Source organism: Tamandua tetradactyla, chromosome 2, assembly GCF_023851605.1.
Source record: "Tamandua tetradactyla isolate mTamTet1 chromosome 2, mTamTet1.pri, whole genome shotgun sequence".
Lineage (NCBI taxonomy): Eukaryota > Metazoa > Chordata > Mammalia > Pilosa > Myrmecophagidae > Tamandua > Tamandua tetradactyla.
In genome coordinates, this window is record NC_135328.1 from 50,029,732 (window position 1) to 50,052,778 (window position 23,047).

The 23,047-nt window shown below is 40.3% G+C and overlaps 1 protein-coding gene and 1 long non-coding RNA gene across 8 annotated transcripts in view; one reads left to right on the forward strand and one right to left on the reverse strand.

The window, feature by feature from the left end:
* Positions 1–23,047, forward strand: part of GARNL3 (GTPase activating Rap/RanGAP domain like 3) — a 254,850-nt gene that overhangs the window by 86,550 nt on the left and 145,253 nt on the right. For all 7 annotated transcript variants that reach the window (XR_013169397.1, XM_077145391.1, XM_077145397.1 and 4 more), the window contains exon 4: positions 20,269–20,343. Coding sequence is in view for 6 of the 7 variants with exons in the window: in XM_077145391.1 (XP_077001506.1) it covers positions 20,269–20,343 (75 nt within the window). In the remaining variant the exon portion in view is untranslated. The remainder of the gene's footprint in view (positions 1–20,268; positions 20,344–23,047) is intronic.
* LOC143670656 (uncharacterized) overlaps positions 1–23,047 on the reverse strand; it is a 90,011-nt gene that overhangs the window by 65,557 nt on the left and 1,407 nt on the right. The window lies entirely within an intron of this gene.

Sequence of the window (23,047 nt, forward strand, 5' to 3'; positions counted from 1 at the left end):
AGACATCAACAACAATGAGAAGAAAACATAGCAACTACATAATGTGACAGATGCTGTATTTTCAAGAAAATTCATATTCTGAAATGCTTTCATTATTACACAAGAAAGAAAAAAAATAATAACTAAGTATAACTTCCAGATGAAGAAAAAGAACAATGAAATAAACTCAAGGAAAGCAGAGGGAAGGAATTAGTAAAAATCACAGACAGAATTACAGAATTGGAAAGGTAATAGAATTGATAAGCACATCCAACAGCTCTCCAGCAAGTCTGATTTTAAAAATCAAAGAACAAACACATACACTTAATAATAATATAAAAAATGTACCTGCTAGTAAAAAAGACTTATTTAAAATTATAAGAGAATACTATATATAAAACAATGCAAATATTAAAAAGTTTAATGAAATAAAAAAATAACTAGAAAATATACACAATTAAGATTTCTTTCTCTGCCTTAATCTATCACAGAGAAATATATTAAAATTTCCCATTATAATCATAATTTTATAAGCTCTTCCTTCTATTTATATTAGTTTGTTTTATAATTGCGTGTTATTTTCCATTGTATAAATGTTTATAATTATTATATTTTGGAGGAGTGGTTCCACTTATCCATGTAAGATAGATTTTTAGAATTTAATTTTTTCCCCTAAGTTCTACTTTCTGATTTTATTATTGCCTGTACCATTTTCTTTTTAGTTTACCAAGAATATTTTTTACTCTGCCTTTTTTTCATGGTTTTTAAAATTATATTTAATATATGTCTCTTGCTGCTAGTTGGATTTCACTTATGTTACCAATCCTTGAGTGTTTTTTTTTTTAATAGAGAAATGTAGACCATTCATACTTGATGTGAGGTGTGCGCTATGCTCTCCGTTGACCTCCAGATGGAGTTCCAGACTTTCCTTTCTCTGCTTCCTTACTTTATCACCTTCCCTTACTCCATCCTTCAGGAGTGCAAATCTGAATTGTTCAGGTTCAAAAACATCTTACTGGTCACTGAACTGGATAAACAGAGTAATATTTTTAAAGGTCAGAGCACACATCCCTTGTTTTAACACTTCTCCCAGAAGAATAACAAGGAGCCAGATTTACTCCTTCATGAGAGGCAACTTGACCAACTGTCTCCTCTCTCTTGGCTTTGGAGTGATAAGAACTCACACTCCCTTGATGTCTACTCTGTTTCCAAGCCTTTCACGTCAATCTATCTTAAATAAATGAGTTCTCCTTCCTCTACTTTTGATCTTGCTTTCTAGTAGGGAACTTTGCAGAGAGGAGTAAGTTGAACTAGGCAATGATATGGTTATTCCTGGGTTCACTGCCCAAAGACCATCTTAACAACACCCCAGTCCAGTATTTCTCACACTTTCTCCCACATATGTTCTCAGTGTTTTTATAATCATTTCTCTCTATTTATTTCAAACTGATATTCTGATTTACTCTTCTGGGGTATTTTTCTTCCCATTGTCTAATTTTTTGGTTCACTGTGGTCTCTACATTTCAAAACTCAGGAACCATGCTTTTTATCTGAAAAGTCTTTCCTCATCACGGATTGCCTCATTTTCTTTGATCCGTATCCTCTAAAACTACAATAGAGATTTTCCCACAGATTCCCTGTGCTTTGCAGTAAATCTCTTTTTACAGAACGTTTGCTCTGATACCTCTTTGCTCAGCGTAGTCATTTAGAGACACAGGCTCATGGTGACTCAGCTGTCATCAAAATGGGCTTCTAAGGTCTCTCTAGTTATAGGGATTCTAGCCAGTGATAAGGGAAAGAGTACATGAGAGAGGCATCTCCCCTGTCCTAAAAGGACCAGGTGCCATCTATAATTTTAGCTCACTTTAAAGTGGAGAGAATTTAATCAGACAACCACCTTAAGGAAAATGTGGTCTAGCCATGTGTTCAGCTGCAGTTCTCTTATTGTGGAAGATAGTGAATGGATTTTGGTGACAGCCAGAATCCTGTACCATGCGGGTGAGGTGGGGGAAAGAGCTTCTAGGTTGACAGTAGGGGACATTTAGATGGCTTCAAGGAGAGATTGTTTCTTTCCTAAAACAAATCTTCTAACAAAGGGAAGATTTTAGATTTGCTGTAGTTTTAATTAGCCAGATCAGAGGTTTGTGAGGATCACTAGAAAGAAAGTAGTTACTGATAATAGACAGCTACCTGGCAGTTTGCTTAATTGTTGCATAAAAAGAATTCTTTTCTGCAGTGTTATTTTTTCATCTTTGAGTTAGCTAGGGCACTGTCTCCTTTTACATCGGCTGGTATATCAGTCCTCATCTGGCACCAGCCACCACAACACCCCTACTTTGTTTAGCATACTACCCAAGCCAGGTGTAAAGCTGGGGGCAGGGATGGGAGAGCACTGGGGCTGTCATTCTGTATACCAGTACTGAATCACTTTCCCAGTGTGACTGCGAGGATCTTCCTCCCTACTACCCTGGTACCCACACTTACCTCAGACCCTGCCAGTGTGAACTTAATGGTATTAATTTATACCTACCAGATTTGATTAAGTTATTATTCATGATAATTTTCCCTTGCACAAAGTGATTCAGGTTATTTCACCTGTACTTCACTTTGGTCTTTCCTTCACGATAGATCTGGTAGAACTTCCTTGAAATTTCTTATATGAGTAATGAACATTCTCTGGTTTCCAGAGCTGGCATAGAATTTACCCTCATTTATATATTCCTTTGGTCATTTCAGTAAGTATTTGGTATTCATCTATTCACTTATTTCTTTGTTTACAAACTGTTTAGCTAATGTCTACTATATCAGGCAGTGTGCTTAGTTCTGCGGATGAAGTGGTTAGAAAGAAAAAAACATAGTCCCTGTTCTTAGAGACCTTATTATTGGGGAGTAGACGGAGCACATAAGAAAAGGCAGGTGGGCCAAGATGGCAGCTTGGTGAGATGTGGGATTTAGTTCATCCTCCAGAGCAGCTAGTAAATAGCCAGGAACAGTACAGAACAACTTCTGGGGCCATGTCAGTGACTGGACACACAGCATACCCCGTCTGGACAAAACCAGACAAGCTGTGAGCCCACCCAGAACCATGAGTTCCCCAAATCATTGTGGCCAGTGCCCTCCCCCTCAGGCTGCTTCCCAGAGGGGAAGGGAAAGAGACTTTACTAGCAGCAGGGGCTGAGCACAACTAAGCTCCAATTGTGGAATTAATTAACAAATTCTGATACTAAAAATAGGCCCCCCAGCTCAGCCAAACCTCGAGTAAAAGCAGAGGTTACTGGTTTTTGCCCCAACACAGAGGGGGGCAGGGCTGACGGAAGAAGAAAAAAGAAAAAGGGAAAAAAAAAAAAAACAGAGGTTTTTCGGGTCAGATAGCACATAATCCTTGAAGGGGTCTGGGCCCTGAAGGAGAGGAGGGGGCACAGAGGGCCTGGAGATACACAGAGCAACATACCAACTTGAGCTCTTGATTGGCAAACCCAAGGAATGGGGACCCTACTCTGAAAAGGATTTTTCTTTTTCTTTTTTGTGGCTGTGTTTCTGTGGCTTGAGTACTCTTTGGATACAGCCGCAAAGCTTCTCAGGCTCCAACTGCCCCAGGCATAGGCAGAATTAAGCTTGTTTGGGTGTTTGTCTGGAGCCTGTGCCTTTCCCAGGAGAGGGGTAAGGCCCAGCTCAATAGAATCCCTCCCTCAAGAAATTCAGGCCCCAGGGTCTGGAAAACTGAAGCGATTAAAGCCAGCCTACAACCCCTCCTCTGTCTCAACCATGCCCCAGCAGGGAGAGTCTGCTGAAGTTAAAGATACTGCATCACCTTATGCTGGTGGGACCCACAGGCGGACAAGCACCACATACTGGGCAGGATAGGAAAAACGCTGAGTCCAAGAGGCTTCATAGGAAAGCCTTTCAACCTTCTGGGTCTCACCCTCAGGGAAAACTGACACAGGTGACTCTTTCCTCCTGAGAGGAGGTCAGTTTCATCTGGGAAAATCTGTCTAGGGTCTATAATACCTAAGTAGACCCTCCTAAAGTGGGAGAAAAAAAGGCACCATATAGGCAGGGTAAGAAAAAAGAAAATAAGAACTAAAAAATTCTGATCTGTTAAACAAAACCTAAACTAGAGGTCTAGAATAAGCTGAATTGAATGTCAGAGAACAGATAGACAAAAATGTCATCCAGCAAGAAAATCCTAGGTAAAAAAAAGTGAAAACAATCTCCAGAATAAACTAATTAAGGTAATTAAATGCCTAGAAGCCAGCAAAAAATAACAAATCATACCAGGAAAATTGAAGATATGGCCCAGTCAAAGGAACAAACCAACAATTCAAATGAAATATAGGAGTTGAAACAATTCAGAATCTTCAAACGGACGTGGAAAACCTCATCAAAAATCAAATCAGTGAATTGAGGGAGGATATAAAGAAGGCAAGGAATGAACAAAAAGAAGAAATTGGAAGTCTGAAAAGACAAACCACAGAACTTATGGGAATGAAAGGCACAGTAGAAGAGATGAAAAAAACAATGGAAACCTGCAAAGTCAGATTTCAGGAGGCAGAAGATAGGTTAGTAAACTGGAGGATGGGACATCTGAAATCTGACAAGCAAAAGAAAATATAAGGAAAAGAATGGAAAAATATGAGCAGGGACTCAGGGAATTGAATAACAACATGAAGTACATGAATATACATGTTGTGGATGTCCCAGAAGGAGATGAGAAGGGAAAAGGGAGAGAAAAATGAATGGAGGAAATTATCTCTGAAAATTTCCCAACTCTTATGAAAGACAAAATTTTAGATCCAAGAAGTACAGCATACCCCAAACAGAATAGTTCCAAATAGACACACTCCAAGAAACTTACTAATCAGAATGTCAGATGTCAAAGAGAAAGAGAATCTGAGCAATCCATCACATACAAGGGAAGCCCAATAAAACTATGTGTAGATTTCTCAGCAGAAACCATGGAGGCGAGAAGACAGTGGAATGATATATTTAAGTTACTAAAAGAGAAAAACTGCCAACCAAGAATTCTATATCCAGCAAAATTGTCCTTCAAAAATGAGGGGGGAAATTAAAACATTTTCAGACAGAAAGGATAGGTTTTAATCAAGTAATCACACAAATAAGTGTAAGTAACAACTCTGTTGAGTACTCCAGGAACATACAATGGGGCAGTTTTCCCAGACAGTGAGGGCAGGAGTGTTAGTTTGCAAGCTGCCAGAATGTGATATACCAGAGCTAGAATGACTTTTAAAAAGGGGAATTTAATAAGTCACAAGTTTACAGTTCTAAAGAAGTGAAAGTGTCCAAATTAAGGCATCAACAAGAGGTTATCTTCACTCAAGCAAGGCCAATGGGTCAGGAACACCTCTGTCAGGTGGGTAGTCCCTTGCCTGGCATCTGCTGGTCCTTTGCTCCTGGGCTCCATTGCTTTCAGCCTCTGTTCTTGTGGAAGTTCCTCGCTTTACTTCTCCAGGGCTGGCTTTCATCTCGTGGCTTCCCTTGGCTCTTTCCAGGTTCTGGCTTGCTCAGCATCTCCTGGCAACTTCTGCTGGGCTCCAAGCATGTCCAAACATCCATGTCTCTGTTCACTACATGTCTGCATCTGTGTCAACTCAGTCATTTCTGACTCTCTCCAAAATATCTCCTCTTTTAAAGAATTTCAGTAAACCAGTCAAGACCCACCTGGGATGGGTGGAGTCACGTCTCCATCTACTCAATTTTAAACCCACAATTGAGTGTGTCACATCTCCACAGAGATAATCTAATCAAAAGATTCCAACCTACATTATTAAATCAGGATTAAAAGAAATGGTTTCTTCCACAAAATGGAATCAGTATTATAACATGGCTTTTCTAAGTTAAAATGGCCATAGCCCAAATACTCCTAAAGATAGGGATAGAAAGACCAAAAGTGATGGTGGAGTCATACAGAGAAGATAGGATTTAACAAATGAATATGATTGCTGAATCATTAAATTGATATCTCTTTTAGTCTCCAGTATCTTAGAGCAGCTAGAAGTAAAACCTAAAATTGTGGAATTGTAACCCATGTCAAACTCTGAAATTATGTTCTACAACTAATTGTGGTGCTGTGCTTTGAAATGTATTGCTTCTTAATATATATATTATTTTTCACAAAAAGTAAATTGAAAAAGAGTCAATTGTGATGATAAACAAATATTTAAGCCTTATAGCCTCCTATATTCTGGAGCAGCTAGAAGGAAAAATCTGAGAGGATCCTATGATAGCCCGTGACAAACTCTGGGATCTGTCCTGTAACTACTTGTTGAAGAGTGCTTTGAAAACTATTGCTTTTTTATTTCTTTGCTTTGAATGTATGTTATATTATGCAATAAAAAAGTTTTTTTTTAAAGTGGCCTTTCTGGGGTGCATGATACTTTCAAAGTGGCAAGGAATGGAGTCTGTGATAAAACTAGAGTAGGAGTAGGGGTTCTTTAGGGAATGTGGGAGAGGACATTCCAAGCAAGGGCACATCATGAATGGGTGCCCTGTGTTGGGAATGAGTAGGGGTGCTGAGATAGAGGTGGAATTGCAGGGCATATTCAGATTTGTAGTTTACCAAGATCACCTGAGGTTCAGTGTGATGAGTAGGTTGGAGAAGACCAGTGGTGGATGGGTATATAGACCAATTAAGAGGCAGTTGCCATCATCCACGTGAGAGATGATGGAGGCTTGGATAAAAGTGATGGTGGAACTGGTAAAGGTGATAGAATCAAATATATTAGTTTGAGGTCTGAGTTCAGTTTATAGATTTCAAGATCTGAAGTTCATAGAAACAATTCCTGCTAACCATTAAGTCATTAAACGTATTCTGCCTTTCTTCTGCCTTGAACCTTTTAAGCAATTCAAGCAATAAATTTCTTGTTCCTGTCTCAGAGGAAAAGAACATTATTACATAAGTCTGACAGTATCTGGAATATAATGGTAGACAATTTTTATTTGTAATATGAATGAAGCAGTGAGTTGGTAAATACCTCTAAGCCCTTCTCTCAAGCTTTTGAGTTCTGGAAAAAGCTTACTATAGTTAAGACTGTGTCTCCCAACCTCTAATGCAGGGGTAGCAAGTAAGGGACTTAAGTGCCATCTGCTCTCTGTTTATATGCCTGTGTTAGACATTATTGATTGTAGCACTTTTTTCTTGCAAGGTCCAGATGTGACCTCCGAAGGCTTCTCCAGAAGAACTTGAGGCTGCCTATGCAATAACACTTGATTTTAAACATATTTGCTGTTCTCTTTCTTGTAACAGACAGTGAGTAGAAACCACTGACACCGAATCTTCTATACTCTCCCCGTCAAAATGACAGTGACCCTAAGAAACCAAAATCCACTGTCATGGTCAGGTTCATGTGTCAACTTGGCCAGGTGGTAGTACCTGTTTGTCTGGTTGGGCAAGTGCTGGCCTGTCTTTTGCTATGAGGACATTTCATAGAATTAAATCATGATCATGTCGGCTATGGGAAGTGTCTTCTTTAATGAGTGATGCTTAATCTAATCACTGGAAGTCTTTTAAGGAGAATTCAGAAGAGACAGGCTCTCTTCCTGCTTCGGCTGGTGAGCCTCTCCTGTGGAGTTTGTCCAGCCCCTCCATCAGAATTGACAGTTTCATAGCCTGCTCTACAGATTTTGGATTCTGTGTTCCCATGGTTATGTGAGACACTTCTATAAATTTTATATTTACAAATATTACCTGTTGATTCTGTTTCTCTAGAGAACCTTAACTAATACAACTTGATACCAGGAGTGGTTCTTGGAAGCAGAATCTTAAAACTGGTTTTTTATGAATGGTTTTCTAAATTGACTGGAGTCAAAGGCACTAAGGACTCTGATTTCCATAATCAGAATGACACTCCCAGTCCATGGAGTGAGTTGGCAAAAGAGATAGTCAAAATATCACCATTTGATTCTTCTAATGCTTCACTTGAACGAAGCCAGGCTTTGGGGGATAATGTTTTTGACACCTTTACAGAGTTTTGTGGAAACAGTAAGTATGGAGATGTTGGCTGGTTGTTGTTAGATACTGTATATGTTAATGAGTGAAGGGGATGGGCTTAAGACTTCAAACGAGAAGCTTAAGCGTGGTCTGAGAGATGTTGATGTTTCTGTGAGTGTCCTGAAAGAACATTATTTCCTGTAACCGTAGACTTGATATCTCTGAAAATCAGACTCAGAATCTTATTGTTAGGGTAGCAACTTTACAATGTAAACTGAAATCTCAGTCTTGCATGGTGTCTGCTGTTAAAATGAGGGCATTAATTGGAAAGGACTGGGACCCTGAAAAATGGGATGGTGACATATGGATTGATAATGATATCACTGGAGAGGTTGAAACCCTAGGTCATACTGAGTCTTCTCTATATAACTCTCTAACATTCTGTCCTGAGGACATAGTCACCGCATCTCCAGCTTGCCTTGAGGAGTTGGCCACGCAACCTCCACATGAAGGGGTTGGCCCTAGAGTGAGTAATCCTCTTTCACCAGATGAAACTGCAAATGAATGCCCTGAAGTAAATGGCTTGGAAGATACTTCTAATTCTTTTCATGACCCACCCCCACCGCCCCTCATTTCTTCCAGACTTATAACTAGACTAAGGTCCCAACAGGCCCCTAAAGGTGCCAGGTGCAAAGTATCACACATGAGGAGGTACATTATACTCCAAAAGAACTGTGTGTTTTCCAATTTATATAGACAGAAAACAGAGGGATATGTGTGGCAATGGATTTTAAGTGTATGAAATAATGGTGAGAGGCATATGTGTTAGTTAGATTCAGTTGTCAACTTGGCCAGGTGAGCATACCTAGTCTTGTTGCTGCGGACATAAGCCAATGGTACATGAACCTCATCTGTTGCTAATTACATCTGCAGTCAGCTAGGAGGTGTGTCTGCTGCAGTGAGTGACATTTGACTTAATTGGTTGGTGCTTAAATGAGCGAGCGCAACGTAGCACAGCCTAAGCAGCTTGGCATTCCTCATCTCAGCACTCGCAGCTCAGCCCAGGCCTTTGGAGATGCAGAAAGAAGTCACCCCGAGGAAAGTTGTTGGTACCCAGGGGCCTGGAGAGAAGACCAGCAGAGATCATCCTGTACCTTCCACATAAAAAAGAATGTCAGTGGAAAGTTAGCTGCCTTTCCTCTGAAGAACTAACAAAATAATTCTCCTTTTATTAAAAGCCAATCCGTCTCTGGTGTGTTGTATTCCAGCAGCTAGCAAAGTAGAACAGCATATAAGGCCAAGTAAGTCTGAATTTATTCATATGGGCCCACTAAGCAGAGATTCTCCATTTAATGTTATAGCTTGAGGGGTTAGAAAAGGCATTAACAGTTTGTTTGGATAGTTGGCTGAAATGAATCAAAAGGTGGCCGACATTACCTAAGGTTGAAATGCCAGAACTGCCCTGGTATAATGTAAATGAGGGGATCTGGAGGCTTAGAGAAATTGGAATGTTAGAGTGGATTTATCATGCAAAGCCTGCTCTGACCCCCCAGGAATGTCCGGAGGATGCACCTTTTACCAGAACAGTGAGAAATAAATTTGTGAGACTAGCGCCATCATCCCTGAAGAGCTCTGTAGTTGCACTTCTCTGTAGGTCAGATATTACTGTGGGAACTGCTGTCACTGAGCTGGAATTCTTAAACACAATGAGGATTACCAGATCCCGTTTTGGCAGAAGCCAGGTGGCAGCACTTAATCGCCAACAACAGGGTAGATGTGGCTATTATAATAGACAGCAAACTCAGAGCAGGAGTCAAAATAATCTGACCTGTAGAGATTTGTGACATTGGCTAGTAACTCATGGGGTACTTAGAAATACAATGATGGGCAGTCTACTAAATTCTTGTTTGAACTGTATAAACAAAAGAATTTAGGTTAAGTGAACAGAAGTGTAACTTGAATTATGAAAACACAGTCACGGCCAGACTTGAGAGAGTTTACAGACCCAGTGCCCCTTGAATGAAGGGGAGGCCAGGTCCTTTTGGGGGAGAGCCCTGTTACACTGCCACAGTCTGTGTTAATCCTCCTCCAAGCCTTCCCCAAGGAGACCAAAGGCCTTTTATCAGGATAACTATGCATTGGGGAAAAAGAAGTGATCACATATTTCGGGTATTATTAGGCACTGGTTCAGAAGTGATATTAATTCCAGGAGACCCAAAACATCACTCTGGTCTACCAGTCAGAGTGGGGGCTTATGAAGGTCAGGAGATTGATGGAGTTTTAGCTCAGGTTCCTCATAGTGGGTCCAATGGATCCCCAGACCCATTCTGTAGTCATTTCCCCGGTTCCAGAATGCATAATTGGTGTAGACATACTGAGCAATGGGCAGAATCCCCACATTGGCTCTCTAACTCATGCAGTGAGGGCTGTTATGGTGGGAAAGGCCAAATGGAAGCCACTAGTACTGCCCCTACCTAGCAAAATAGTAAATCAGAAGCAATACCAGATTCCTGGAGGGATTGCAGAGATTACTACCACTCTTAAGGACTTGAAGGATGCAGGGGTGGTGATTCCCACCACATCCCCATTCAACTCTCCTATTTGGCCTGTGCAAAAAACAGATGGGTCTTGGAGGATGACAGTGGATTATCGTAAGCTCAACCAGGTGGTAACTCCAATTGCAGCTCCTATTCCAGATGTGATAGCATTGCTTGAGCAAATCAATACATCCCCTGGTACCTGGTGTGCAGCTATTGATCTGACAAATGCTTTTTTCTCAATAGCTGTTAGTAAGGACCACCAGGAGCAGTTTGCTTTCAGCTGGCAAGGTCAGCAATATACTTTCACTGTCCTACCTCAGGGGTATATCAACTCTCCAGCCCTATATCATAATCTTGTCTGCAGGGATGTTGAGCGTTTCTCCCTCCCATAAGACATCACACTGGTCCATTATATTGATGATATCATCTTGATTGGACCTAGTGAGCAAGAAGTAGCAACTACTCTAGACTCACTGGGAAGTCATTTGCTTGTCAGAAGATGAGAGATAAATCCAGCAAAAATATAGGGGCCTTCCACCTCAGTGAAATTTCTAGGTATCCAGTGGTATAGGGCATGTCGAGATGTCCCTTCTAAGGTAAAGGATAAATTGCTGCATCTGGCCCCTCCTACAACCAAAAAAGAGCCACAACACCTAGTTCTTCTCTTTGGATTTTGGTAACAGTATATTCCTCATTTGGTTGTGCTACTCCAGCCCATTTATCGAGTGACCAGAAAAGCTGCTAATTTTGAGTGGGGTCCTGAAGAAGAGGAGGCTCTGCAGCAGGTCCAGGCTGCTGTACAAGCTGCTCTGCCATTTGGACCATATGATCCAGCAGGTCCAATGGTGCTGGAAGTATCTGACAAATAGAGATGCTGTTTGGAGCCTTTGGCAGGCCCCTATAAGAGAATCACAATGCAGATCCTTAGGATTTTGGAGCAAAGCCTTACCATCTGCTGCAGATAACTACTCTCCTTTTGAGAAACAGCTTTTGGACTGCTACTGGGCCTTAGTTGAGACTGAAGGCTTAACCTTGAACCATCAAGTTACCATGAGACCTGAGTTGCCTGTCATGAGCTGGGTGTTGTCTGACCCACCAAGCCATAAAGTTGGGCATGTGCAGCAGCACTCCATCATAAAATGGAAATGGTATATACAAGATAGGGCCAGAGCAGATCCTGAAGGCACAAGTAAGTTACATGAGGAAGTGGCCCAAATGCCCATGGTCTCCACTACTGCCACATTACCTTCTCTTTCCAGACCAGAAGAACTCTAGCCTTTCCCCAGACCTCTTGGGGAGTTCCTTACAGTGAATTGACTGAGGAAGAGTAAACTTGGACCTGGTTTACAGTTGGTTGAGCACAATATGCAGGTACCACACGAAAGTGGACAGCTGCAGCATTACAACCTCTTTTGGGGTGTCCTTGAAGGACAGTAGTGAGGGGAAATCCTCCCAGTGGGCAGAACTTCTAGCAGTGCACCTGGTTGTTCATTTTGCTTGAAAGGAGAACTGGCCAGAAGTACGTTTATATATTGATTCCTGGACTGTTGCTAATGGTTTGGCTGGATGGTCAGGGACTTCGAAAGACCATTATTGGAAAATTGGTGACAAAGAGGTCTGGGTAAGAAGTATGTGGATAGACCTTTCTGAGTGGGCTAAAAACATGAACATATTTGTGTCCCGTGTGAATGTGCACCAGAGGGTGACTTCAGCAGAGGAAGGTTTTAACAATCAAGTGGATAAGATGACCCATTCTGTGGATACCAGTCAGCCTCTTTCCCCAGCAACTCCTGTCATTGCCCAATGGGCTCATGAACAAAGTGTCCACGGTGGTAGGGATGGAGGTTATGCATTGGCTCAGCCACATGGACTTCCACTCACCAAGGTTGACTTGGCTACAGCCACTGCTGAATGCCCAATCTGCCAGCAGCAAGGACCCACACTGATATGGCACATTCCCCAAGGTGAACAGCCAGCTACATGGTGGTAGGTTGATTACACTGGACTACTCCCTTCATGGAAGGGGCAGTGATTTTTTCTAACTGGAATAGACACATATTTTGGATATGGGTTTGCTTTCCCTGCACACAATGCTTCTGCCAAAACTACTTTCAGAATACCTGAAAGTATTCTTACTAGGTGGGCTTACAGAATACCTAATCCATTGTCATGGTATTCCACACAGCATTGTTTCTGATCAAGGAACACACCTCACAGCAAATGAAGTACGGGAATGGGCACATGCTCATGGAATTCCCTGGTCTTACCATGTTCCCCATCATCCAGAAGCAGCTAGATTGATAGAGCGGTGGAATGGCCTTTTGAAAACTCATTTACAGTGCCAACTAGGTGGCAATACCGTGAAGGACTGGGGTAATGTTCTCCAGGAAGCTGTGTGTGAATGAATCAGCATCTGCTTTATGGTGCTGTTTCTCCCATAGCCAGGATCCATGGGTCCAGGAACCAAGGGGTGGAAATGGGAGTGGCACTGCTCACTATTACCCCTAATGATCCCACTAGGAAAATTTTTGCTTCCTGTCCCTGCGACCCTGAGCTCTGCTGGTCTACAGGTTTTAGTTCCAAAAGGAGGAGTGCTTCCACCAGGAGAAATAACAATGATTCCATTGAACTGGAATCTAAGACTGCCACCTGGTCACTTTGGGCTACTCATGTCCCTGGATCAACAATCCAAGAAGGGATTACATTCTTGGTTGGGGTGATTGACCCTGACTCTCAGGGGGAAATAAGACTGCCACTAACAATGGAGGTAAAGAAGAATTTTCTTGGAATATAGGAGATCCCCTAGGGCATCTTTTAGTACTACCGTGCCCTGTGATTAAAATCAATGGAAAACTACATCAACCCAATCCAGGCAGGACTACCAATGGCTCTGAAACTTCAGGAATGAAGGTTTGGGTCACCCCACCAGGCAAAGAACCACGGCCAGCTGAAGTGCTTGCTGAAGGTAAAGGGAACATGGAATGGATAGTGGAAGGAGGTAGTGATAAATATGAACTACAGTCACGTGATCAGTTTCAGAAATGAGGACTGTAATGCCATTTTGTTCATGTTATATTATTTAAGTTGTGAGATATCAAGTTTAAGAATGAATATTACCCAAGGACTTGCACCCTTTTCTGGAGAGATTTAATGTATTTCCGGTTATATACAGGACAGTTGAGTATTGTTAGGTCAGGAAAAAAAATGTCTTTTATTGTTTTCTGTTTAAAAATTAGGTATGGGTTTAAGGTGATGAGCATAGCTGCAAAGTTGACAAGGGGTAGACTGTCATGGTCAGATTCATGCGTCAGCTTGGCCAGGTGGTGGTACCTGTTTGGTTGGACAAGTACTGGCCTGTCTTTTGCTATGAGGACATTTCATAGAATTAAATCATGATCACGTCAGCTATATCCACAGCTGATTCCATTTGTAATCATCCAAGGGGAGTGTCTTCTTTAATGAGTGCTGCTTAATCTAATCACTGGAAGCGTTTTAAGGAGGATTCAGAAAAGACAGGCTCTCTTCCTGCTTTGGCCCGCAAGCCATTTCTGTGGAGTTCGTCCAGCCCCTCCATCGGAATCATCAGCTTCACAGCTTGCCCTACAGATTTTGGACTCTACGGTCCCATGGTTATGTGAGACACGTCTATAAATTTTATATTTACAAATATTTCCTGTTGATTCTGTTTCTCTAAAGAACCCTAACTAATACATCCACCTTCCTTTTGCACTTTAGAATTGAACTAAATTACTCATCCAATTTACAGACAATGAATAATCTGATGCCATACATGAATAAACATATACATAAAAGTCTTTTTATTTGTTTTTACAAATAATTTTGAGGGTAGAAATTAGTATAAAAGCTGGAACTTACTCATGACATTCCATAGAAGACAGTTAGGTAGGGTAGCAGTCCGGTGAAATTAACGGGCCTCTGGCGTCTGTCTGTCTGTCTTCACATCCCATCTCTATGAGGTACTAATTATGTGGCCTTAGCTAGTTATTTTACTTCTCTATGCCTCAGTTCCTCAATTGTAAAGTTGGTAACAATAGTACATACCTTATGTTGTGTCATGAGAATTAAATGAGATAATACTTGTAAAGGACAGAACAGTGCATGACATCTAGAAGTACTCAACAAATATCTGACACTGATATTTTTATGTTAATCATGAAAAAATTTGTCATTGTATTTTAAATAATTTTCCCTGGGGAAATTGATGGGATTTTCTTTTAAGTTTTTCCATTTATTTTCATGTCTTCATATCTCTTTGAACACGAATGAATATATGGGATAATTTTTCTTAAGAAAATGAGTAGCTATTTAACTGGTTAAGCATTGTGTTAGAGTGATGAGAAGTGTCCCTCAGGCATATGCATTCACATGAGTCTAGGATATGGAATCTGTTGGCAAATCTTCACTGCAAATTGTGGGCAGATTTAAAAGGTTAAAAAAAAAAAAAAAGGCATGCCATTTTTCCAAGTTGCTACTGAGAAATCTAGAAGTTAATCTAGAAAAAAATAAGTTAAATACTGAGTCAGTAATTTTAGGACTCATGTGCCAAGCCTTGATCTACTTTTCATTCATCTCTTTCAAGCATTGAGCCCTGTGAATGCTGTCTGTTTGCATGCTTCTCATTGCCAGAGTGAAAATATAGACGGTTCACCTTGGAAGGGACCAGCTGATGCCTTTTGGAAACTGTTTAAAACTGCTGAACCACAGAGTTTTCTCTGATGTTAGTAGACTCTTGAGTTCATTAATTGTTCTTTAGACTTTCCTGTGAAGGCAAGCTGAACTTGAGACTTGGCTTTCTGATTTGCCATCTGTGAGCAACCACTTGTTCACATGTGATGTGTATAAAAGCCATTGTTCCAGAGAACATCACTTTAATGTTTTTCAGATTTGGAAGATGTTCAAATTTAGATTCTTTAAAACGTTTTATTTTGAAATACTTTCAAACTTACAGGACAGTTACTAAAACAATACAAACCCCATACAGAGAACTACAACATACACCTACTTCCTCCAGATAACGACATATACCAATTTTAACATTTTGCCACATTTGCTTTATCATTCTATCTATCTGCACCTGTCTATCTATCTAATAATCCAATTTCTTAACACTTGAGTGTAGGTTTTATACATCATGCTCCTTGAATACTTATTACTGCATTTCCCAAGAACAAAGAATTTACTATTTAGCCACCTTAAGTACAATTATCAAGTTCAAGAAATTTGACAATGATAATAAGGCTTACTGTGTTAGTTAGATTCAGTTGTCAACTTGGCCAGGTGAGCATACCTAATCTTGTTGCTGCGGACATAAGCCAACGGTACGTGAACCTCATCTGTTGCCAATTACATCTGCAGTCGGCTAGGAGGCGTGTCTGCTGCAATGAGTGACACTTGACTTAATTGGCTGGTGCTTAAATGAGAGATCGCAACATAGCACAGCCTAGCAGCTTGGCATTCCTCATCTCAGCACTTGCAGCTCAGCCCAGGCCCTTGGAGATGGAGAAAGAAATCACCCTGGGGAAAGTTGTTGAAACCCAGGGGCCTGGAGAGAAGACCAGCAGAGACCATCCTGTGCCTTCCACGTAAGAAAGAACCTCAGTGGAAACTTAGCTGCCTTTCCTCTGAAGAACCAACAAAATAAATCCCCTTTTATTAAAAGCCAATCCGTCTCTGGTGTGTTGCATTCTGGCAGCTAGCAAACTAGAACACTTGCCATCTATAATTCAATTTTTTCCATATGCCCCAATAATGGCCCTTTGAGCTTATTCTCCTCCCGTGTTATATCCCATCTAGGATCATGTATTGCATTTCATTATCATTGTCTCTTTAGTTGCTCTTTTTTTAATTGTGAGAACATACATGTATTCGTTTGCTAAAACTGCCAGAATGCAATACACCGGAAATAGAGTAGCTTTTTGAAAGGGAATTTATTAAGTTGCAAGTTTACAGTTCTAAGACCATAAAAGTGTCCAAGCTAAGGCATCCAGAGAAAGATACCTTGACTCAAGAAAGGACTGGTAGATACTGTGAACCATTGATTGTACACCACATATACACTACATATGTATAAAGATTTGTCAATGAAACTATTTGAAATAATAATAATAAATTTAAAAATTGAAAAAAAGGGCTAATGACATTCAGGGTTTCTCTGTCAGCTGGGAAGGCGCATAGTGATGTCTGCTAGCTTTCTTTCCCAGCTTCTGGTTTCACACAGCTTCCTTGGGGGCATTTTCTTTCTATATCACCAATGGTCTCTGGCTGTGCAGGCTCTGAAGCTTTTTCCAAAATGCTTCCCTCTTAACGAACTAAACCTTTCCTAAATCTTTCCTGTGTCCCTAAACAGAAACCCTGTACCCATTATCTTTGACCCCACCCCCAGGCAACTTGTATTCTAATTTTTGTCTCTTTGAACTTGCATATTCTCCAGTATTTTCTCTATAGTTACCATGAGGTTTAAAATTAAACCCTAAATCTATATAAAATTAACTTCTAAATCTATAACAATCTCATTTGCTTTGATACCAACTTAACTTCAGTAGTACACACAAACTATGTTCTTATACTCTCTGTCCCCTGACCTTTATGTAGTTCTTTTCACACATTACATGTTTATACATTATGAGTTCCAAACCACTGATTTATCATTACCTTTTATGCATTTGTTTTTAGATCCTGTAGGAAATAAAAAATGGAATTACAAATTGAAAATTAGTAGTACTGGCATTTATAGTTACCAGTGTCATTACCCTCACTGGAGGTCTTCATTTCTTCATGTGGCTTTGATCTGTTCTCTGTTGTCCTTTCCTTTCAACCTGCAAAACTCTCTTTAGCATCTCCTGTAGGGCCAGTCTAGTGGTGATGAACTCCCTCAGCTTTTCTTTATCTGGAAATGTTATCGCTCTCTCTCCCTCATTTTTGAAAGACAGTTTTGTAGGGTATAAAATTCTTGGCTGGGAATTTTTCCTTTCAGCACTTTAAATATGAACTTCTACTACCCTCTTGCCTCCATAGTTTCTAATGATAAATTGACACTTAATCTTATTGAGACTCCCTTGTACATGACATGTTGCTTCTCTCTTGCAAGTTTCAGAATTCTTTCTTTATGTTTGACATTCAACAGTTTGTTTATATTATACCACAGCCTCAGTTTATTTCGGTTTATCCTGTTTGGAGTTTGTTGAATATATGTGTATAGTCATATCTTTCATTAGATTTGGGAAGTTTTCAACATTATTTCTTTAAATATTTGCTCAGCTCCTTTCTCTCTTTATTCTCCTTCTGGGATTGGTACTTGTCCCACAGATTCCTCAAGCTCTGTTTACTTTTTTCTTTTTAATTAGAGAAGTTATGAGTTTAGGGCGGGCCACGGTGGCTCAGCAGGCAAGAATGCTTGCCTGTGATGCCAGAGGACCCGGGTTCGATTCCCGGTGCCTGTCCATGTAAAAAAATAAAAAAAGAAATAAAAAAAAAGAAGTTATGAGTTTAGAGAAAAATCATGCATAAAATGCAGGGTTCCCATATATGACTTGCATTGGTGTGGAACATTTGTTAACAGTTGTTGAGAGCACATTTTTATGATTATATTATTAACTATGATCCATGGTTTAACTTAGGGTTTACTGTCTGTGTTGTTGCAGATTGTTTTTGAAATGTAATTTTATTGAGATATCTTCATACACCTTACAGTACATTCAAAGTGTACAATCAGTGGTTTACAGTATCATCACATAGTTGTATATTCATCACCATGATCATTTTAGTGCATTTGCATTACTCCATAAAAAGAAAAATCCCAAGCATTCCAAACCCCTTATCTCTCCCTCTTATTGACTACTACTAGTATTACAAAGCTAACCAATTTTAAGACTTACAACAGAGGTAGTTTAAGAAAGTGTATTGACATAGATAGATAGATAGATAGATAGATAGATAGATAGATAGATAGATAGATAGATAGAAAGAACAGTGAATTCTCTGAATTTTTAAAAATATTTTATTCTAGAACATATATATACAACCTAAAATTTCTCCCTTTTAACCACATTCAAATATATAATTCAGTGCTGTCAGTTACATTCACAATGTTGTGGTACCATCATCACCATCCATTACCAAAACTTTTCCATTGTCTCCAGTAGAAACTCTGTACATTTTAAGACTCCCACAATGTATATATTGATATACTTGATAGTATCCCGCAGGTTCCTCAGGCTCTGTTCACTTTTCTTCATTCTTTCTTCTTTCTGCTCCTCAGACTGTATGATTTTACTTATCTTATCTTCAGGTTAACTGGTTCCTTCTTCTGCCAGCTCCAGTCTGCTGCTGAATTCCTCTAGGGAATTTTTTATTTCTGTTACTGTGGTCTTCATCTCTGTTTGGTTCCTTTTCATAATTTCCTTCTCTCTGTATTCTGTTGATGTTCATCTGTTATTTTCCTGATTTCCTTTAGCTCTTTGTCCATGTTTTCCTTTAGCTCTTTGAGCATATTTAGGACCATTTTTTTTTTTAGACATGTTTCTGACAGGTCTCCAGGTCTGGTCCTCCTCCTTGAAGGTTTCTAATGCTTTAATCTTCTCCTTTACCTGGCCCATGGCTTCCTATTTCTTTGTATGTTTTGCAACCTCTTATTGAAACCTGGACATTGTGATATTTTAATGAGTTATCACTGGAACTTAGACTTCTGAGCTGTTCTTTAACCTTGTGTCCTACTGGTGTTATGACAAAGTTTTCCCTGAATGCCAGGAACTAACCAAAAAGAAGAAGAAGAACAAGGAACAAAAGAAAACATCTTTTCTAGTCCTTGCAGATTTATCAGTGCTAGTGCTCTCCTTCAGGAATTATCCATGTGATGAATTTAAAGACTAATTCCAGTCCAAAGCCTAGGGGCCACCCTGATCCTTTCTGCACAGAAGTCTTGTCTTGGGCATGTGCATGTAACCCTAGGAATTCCCCTATTTAAAAGTTCAGAATATCTCCTTTTCCCTAGGAAACAGTTCCCTCATGGTCCCAGGCACTGCACTGTATGCCCTATAGCCAGCAATCCCTTGACCCAGGCAGCATTACTTAACTGCTTTCCCACAGTATTCTGTTGGTTCTGTAAGAAAACTTCTGTATGCAGGGCAAGTTCTGAGATAGCGAGTCCCTCAGGCCACCATGATACAGATCAGGCCAGATATACATGATCCCAGTACGTACACAAGGGTTACTCTGCTCCTTCTGGTTACTGGGACCAGGGATCCACAGTATTGGCTGACTCTGTGCTGAGCCAGTGAGGGGTGGGATATAGGTCAACCAGGACGCCAAGAAATCCTACCACTTTTTGTGGGGAGAGGGGACGGAGTGGTGGTGCTACATAGTCCAGGAATTAAACCTTGGTCTCCAGTATGGAAGGCAAGCGTTCTACCACTGAACCACCCATGTACTCAGAAATCCTACCATTTGTAAGTAGCCTTTTTCTTGACTGAGCACTCTCACTGTCACTGCGGTGCTTTAACTGTTTTATGGAGCTTTGAGAAAGATGTTTCTGCTAGATCTTGCTGGTGGTTCAAAGATTCTGGGGAGGGACGGAACTCTGAAGCATTTCACTCCATTTTGATTGGGTGGGACGCTCAAATTTAGATTTAATGCTCTTGGTCCTCCATTCTAATGAACTTGGTGTTCCTCACACTTGAACTCCTAAAGACCATGAGAGTAGAATTATAGGATGGATACATACAGACAGTAGAAGCATTGTAAATGGTGACCCAGTTATCTAACTGAGCACTCTTTTTTCCCTAGCTTATTTCCAGTGATGCTGATGGAGCCATCCAAAGAGCTGGAAGATTCAGAGTGGAAAATGGCTCTTTAGATGAGGTAAGGAAGCCTCCGTAGTTCCCATATTGTCTCCAAGCAAATGATAGTAGCATCTGTTAGGTAGTAGTGAACAGTTTATGTTGCTCATTACCACAGAAGACTTGCCTAAAAGGAGCTTGGGAGCAAACAGCTTCAGAGCTTTGCTAGAAGCAAATGTAAAGAGAAAATGACATTATTCTTTGTATGAAAGGTGTTATTAATAGGGTGACTCATGCCCTTTAAAAGATCTATGATGAAACCAGGTAGATACATAAAGATGTTCTGCCAGCAACGAAACCAAAGAAAAATTCACAGCCCCAACACCCTTTGTGAATGGCTCCTGGAATCCCAGCTTTGGGGTCAGACAAGCCTGGGTTCAAGTTCCAACCTCCCCACCTCCTAGTCATATAATCCTGGGCAACTAAACCAGCCTTTCTAAGCCTCAGTTTCTTTGTCTGTAAGATGGAAGCTATCTCAGTTTGTGAGATTTCAATGAGCTAAGCTTTTAAAGCTATTAGTATTCTGACTGGCATAGAGTAAGCATTCAATAAGTGATAGCTATAATAGTAATAATTGATTGTTGTTGCTACTCTAACTGCTGTATCACCAGCTTTGCCATCCTGATCATCTTCTAAAGCTTGGAAAAAAGCTATGGTTTTAGCTTGAAAAGCCATAACATTAGGAAAGTTCTTGTTTATCTTTGGCCCTAACAGCATATTAGTTCACCCAGGCATGGTACCGTGGAAGCAAAGGGAGGCAGTCCTGTCTTGAGTTGGACCCCTCAATAGGCACCCACATAGGTCTTGTCTACAGTGATGTCAACTGACCCACAAAGAAGAAAGAACACCTAGTGAAATTTGCTTCCGAAGCTTGGAAACAGCTTTCCTCAAAGTGACCCAGGTCTTGAACTAAGCAGTCTTATCATTACAGATTCAGGCTGCCAAGGGTGTCCCAAGAGCTAAGCCAGAAACAGAAACATTGAGTCCTCATTTTCCAGTGCTCAGGAAGCCAGAGTTGCCATGCTGAGTTTCCACTTTGATAACTTAAGTACCAGAGACCCTAGAGGCTACCGTAACTCAAGACATCCTTCTGCTCCCAAAATTTTGCAGAACTTCAACCCAGCCAAAAATGAACAAACTGCATTGGACATTCTCGCCCACATAAGCACAACTCTAGTCCATGCTGGGACCATTGTCTAGAGGAAATCTATACCTCCCAGGAGATGCATAAGTGGAGACTTCATAAGGTCCTGGGATCACAACAAATCTTAGTCATCAAATACTGCTCACTAGGCTATGTCACTTGGCTCTGCTAATCACCAGAAGACAGATTCTGGGACCTGCTCAGGGATTGGAAGTCACCTGAGAAATGCACTGGTTAAGTTCCTGAGTCAGGCTCTCTGGGTTATAAATCATGGCTTCACTGCTCCCCAGTGTTAGGCCTGGGGCAGTTCACTTCACATCTTTGAAACATATTTGGTGGAGTCACTGATTTCAAAAATCATGGTGGTCTGTTGTGTTCAGAAAACAGACTTGTCTCAGATTGCCTTTCTGGAACATACGATATCAAGGCTCAAATACCGTTTTAGATTTTGTTTCCACCAAAGCTTCTGAGCATGAGTATTCAGATAGAACACCTCGACCATGTTTTATGTTAATGGTCCTCAGTGGAACACTTCCAGCCAGTATTAGTACACAGCCTAATAAGGTTCCTTAGAGGAACCTAAGACCCAAAGCTAAAAAAAAAAAAAAAAGGCTTGTTCTGAATTAATTAAAGCAGTGCGTTAGAAGACTCAATATAGCTGCTTAAAGTTTTCCAAGGCCACAAATAAAGTATAGTAAACCTGCAAAGCACTTTTATTATTGGGTTATTTGTCCTTTTATTGTTGAGTTGTGAGATTCTTTATATATTCTAGATATTTGACTCTTATCAAATATATGGTTTGTGAACATTTTCTCCCGTTCTGTGGGTTGTCTTTTCACTTTCTTGATGATGCCTGTTGAAGCACAAATTTTTTTTTTTTTTTTTTTGGTAATGTCCAGCATCTCTGTTTTTCTTTCGTTGTTTGTACTTTTAATGTCATATCTAAGAAACCATGGCCAATTCCAAGGGTGATTGGTCATTTGTTATAATATACTATTCCCTTATGATAGTCAAATTTAGCTTTTATTTCTTTAAACATAATACATATAGTGATTTTATCATCTGTGACTGATAATTCCAATATGTGAAGGTTTTTTCGTGGATCTATAACTGTTGTTTGATTTTTCTGTTTATGGTGTTCTATGTTTCTTTGTATGTTTGGTTGCCTGATTGTGTGCCTTTGTTCTTATTATTGCTGTTTGTCATCTTTTAGGAATAATATGAGGCCTAGCATAAGTTGCCTTTCTGTAAAGAGGATTTGCATTTGCTTTTGCCAAACACTTTTAAACTAAATTCCCAGCTTGAGGCTTCTTAAACCACCCAGGTGATGCAAAATGGAGCTGCAAATTTATGTAAAAGCTTGTTTGTGGTCACAGTACCTCGGAGACCCCACCTGCTCAGGTCAGTTCAGCACTGAGGCAACCTTCCATGAGTCCTTAGTGGTAGACGGAGGAGTGGAGATGGTTTCTTTTGGTTCACCCTTCCCCCGAGTGCATAGCCCTTTAGGATCCCAGTTTAATGTGGGGCGAGTCTCCCATTAGAATTCTCTATTTCAGTGGGTCTGGGGATTTGATTATTTTCT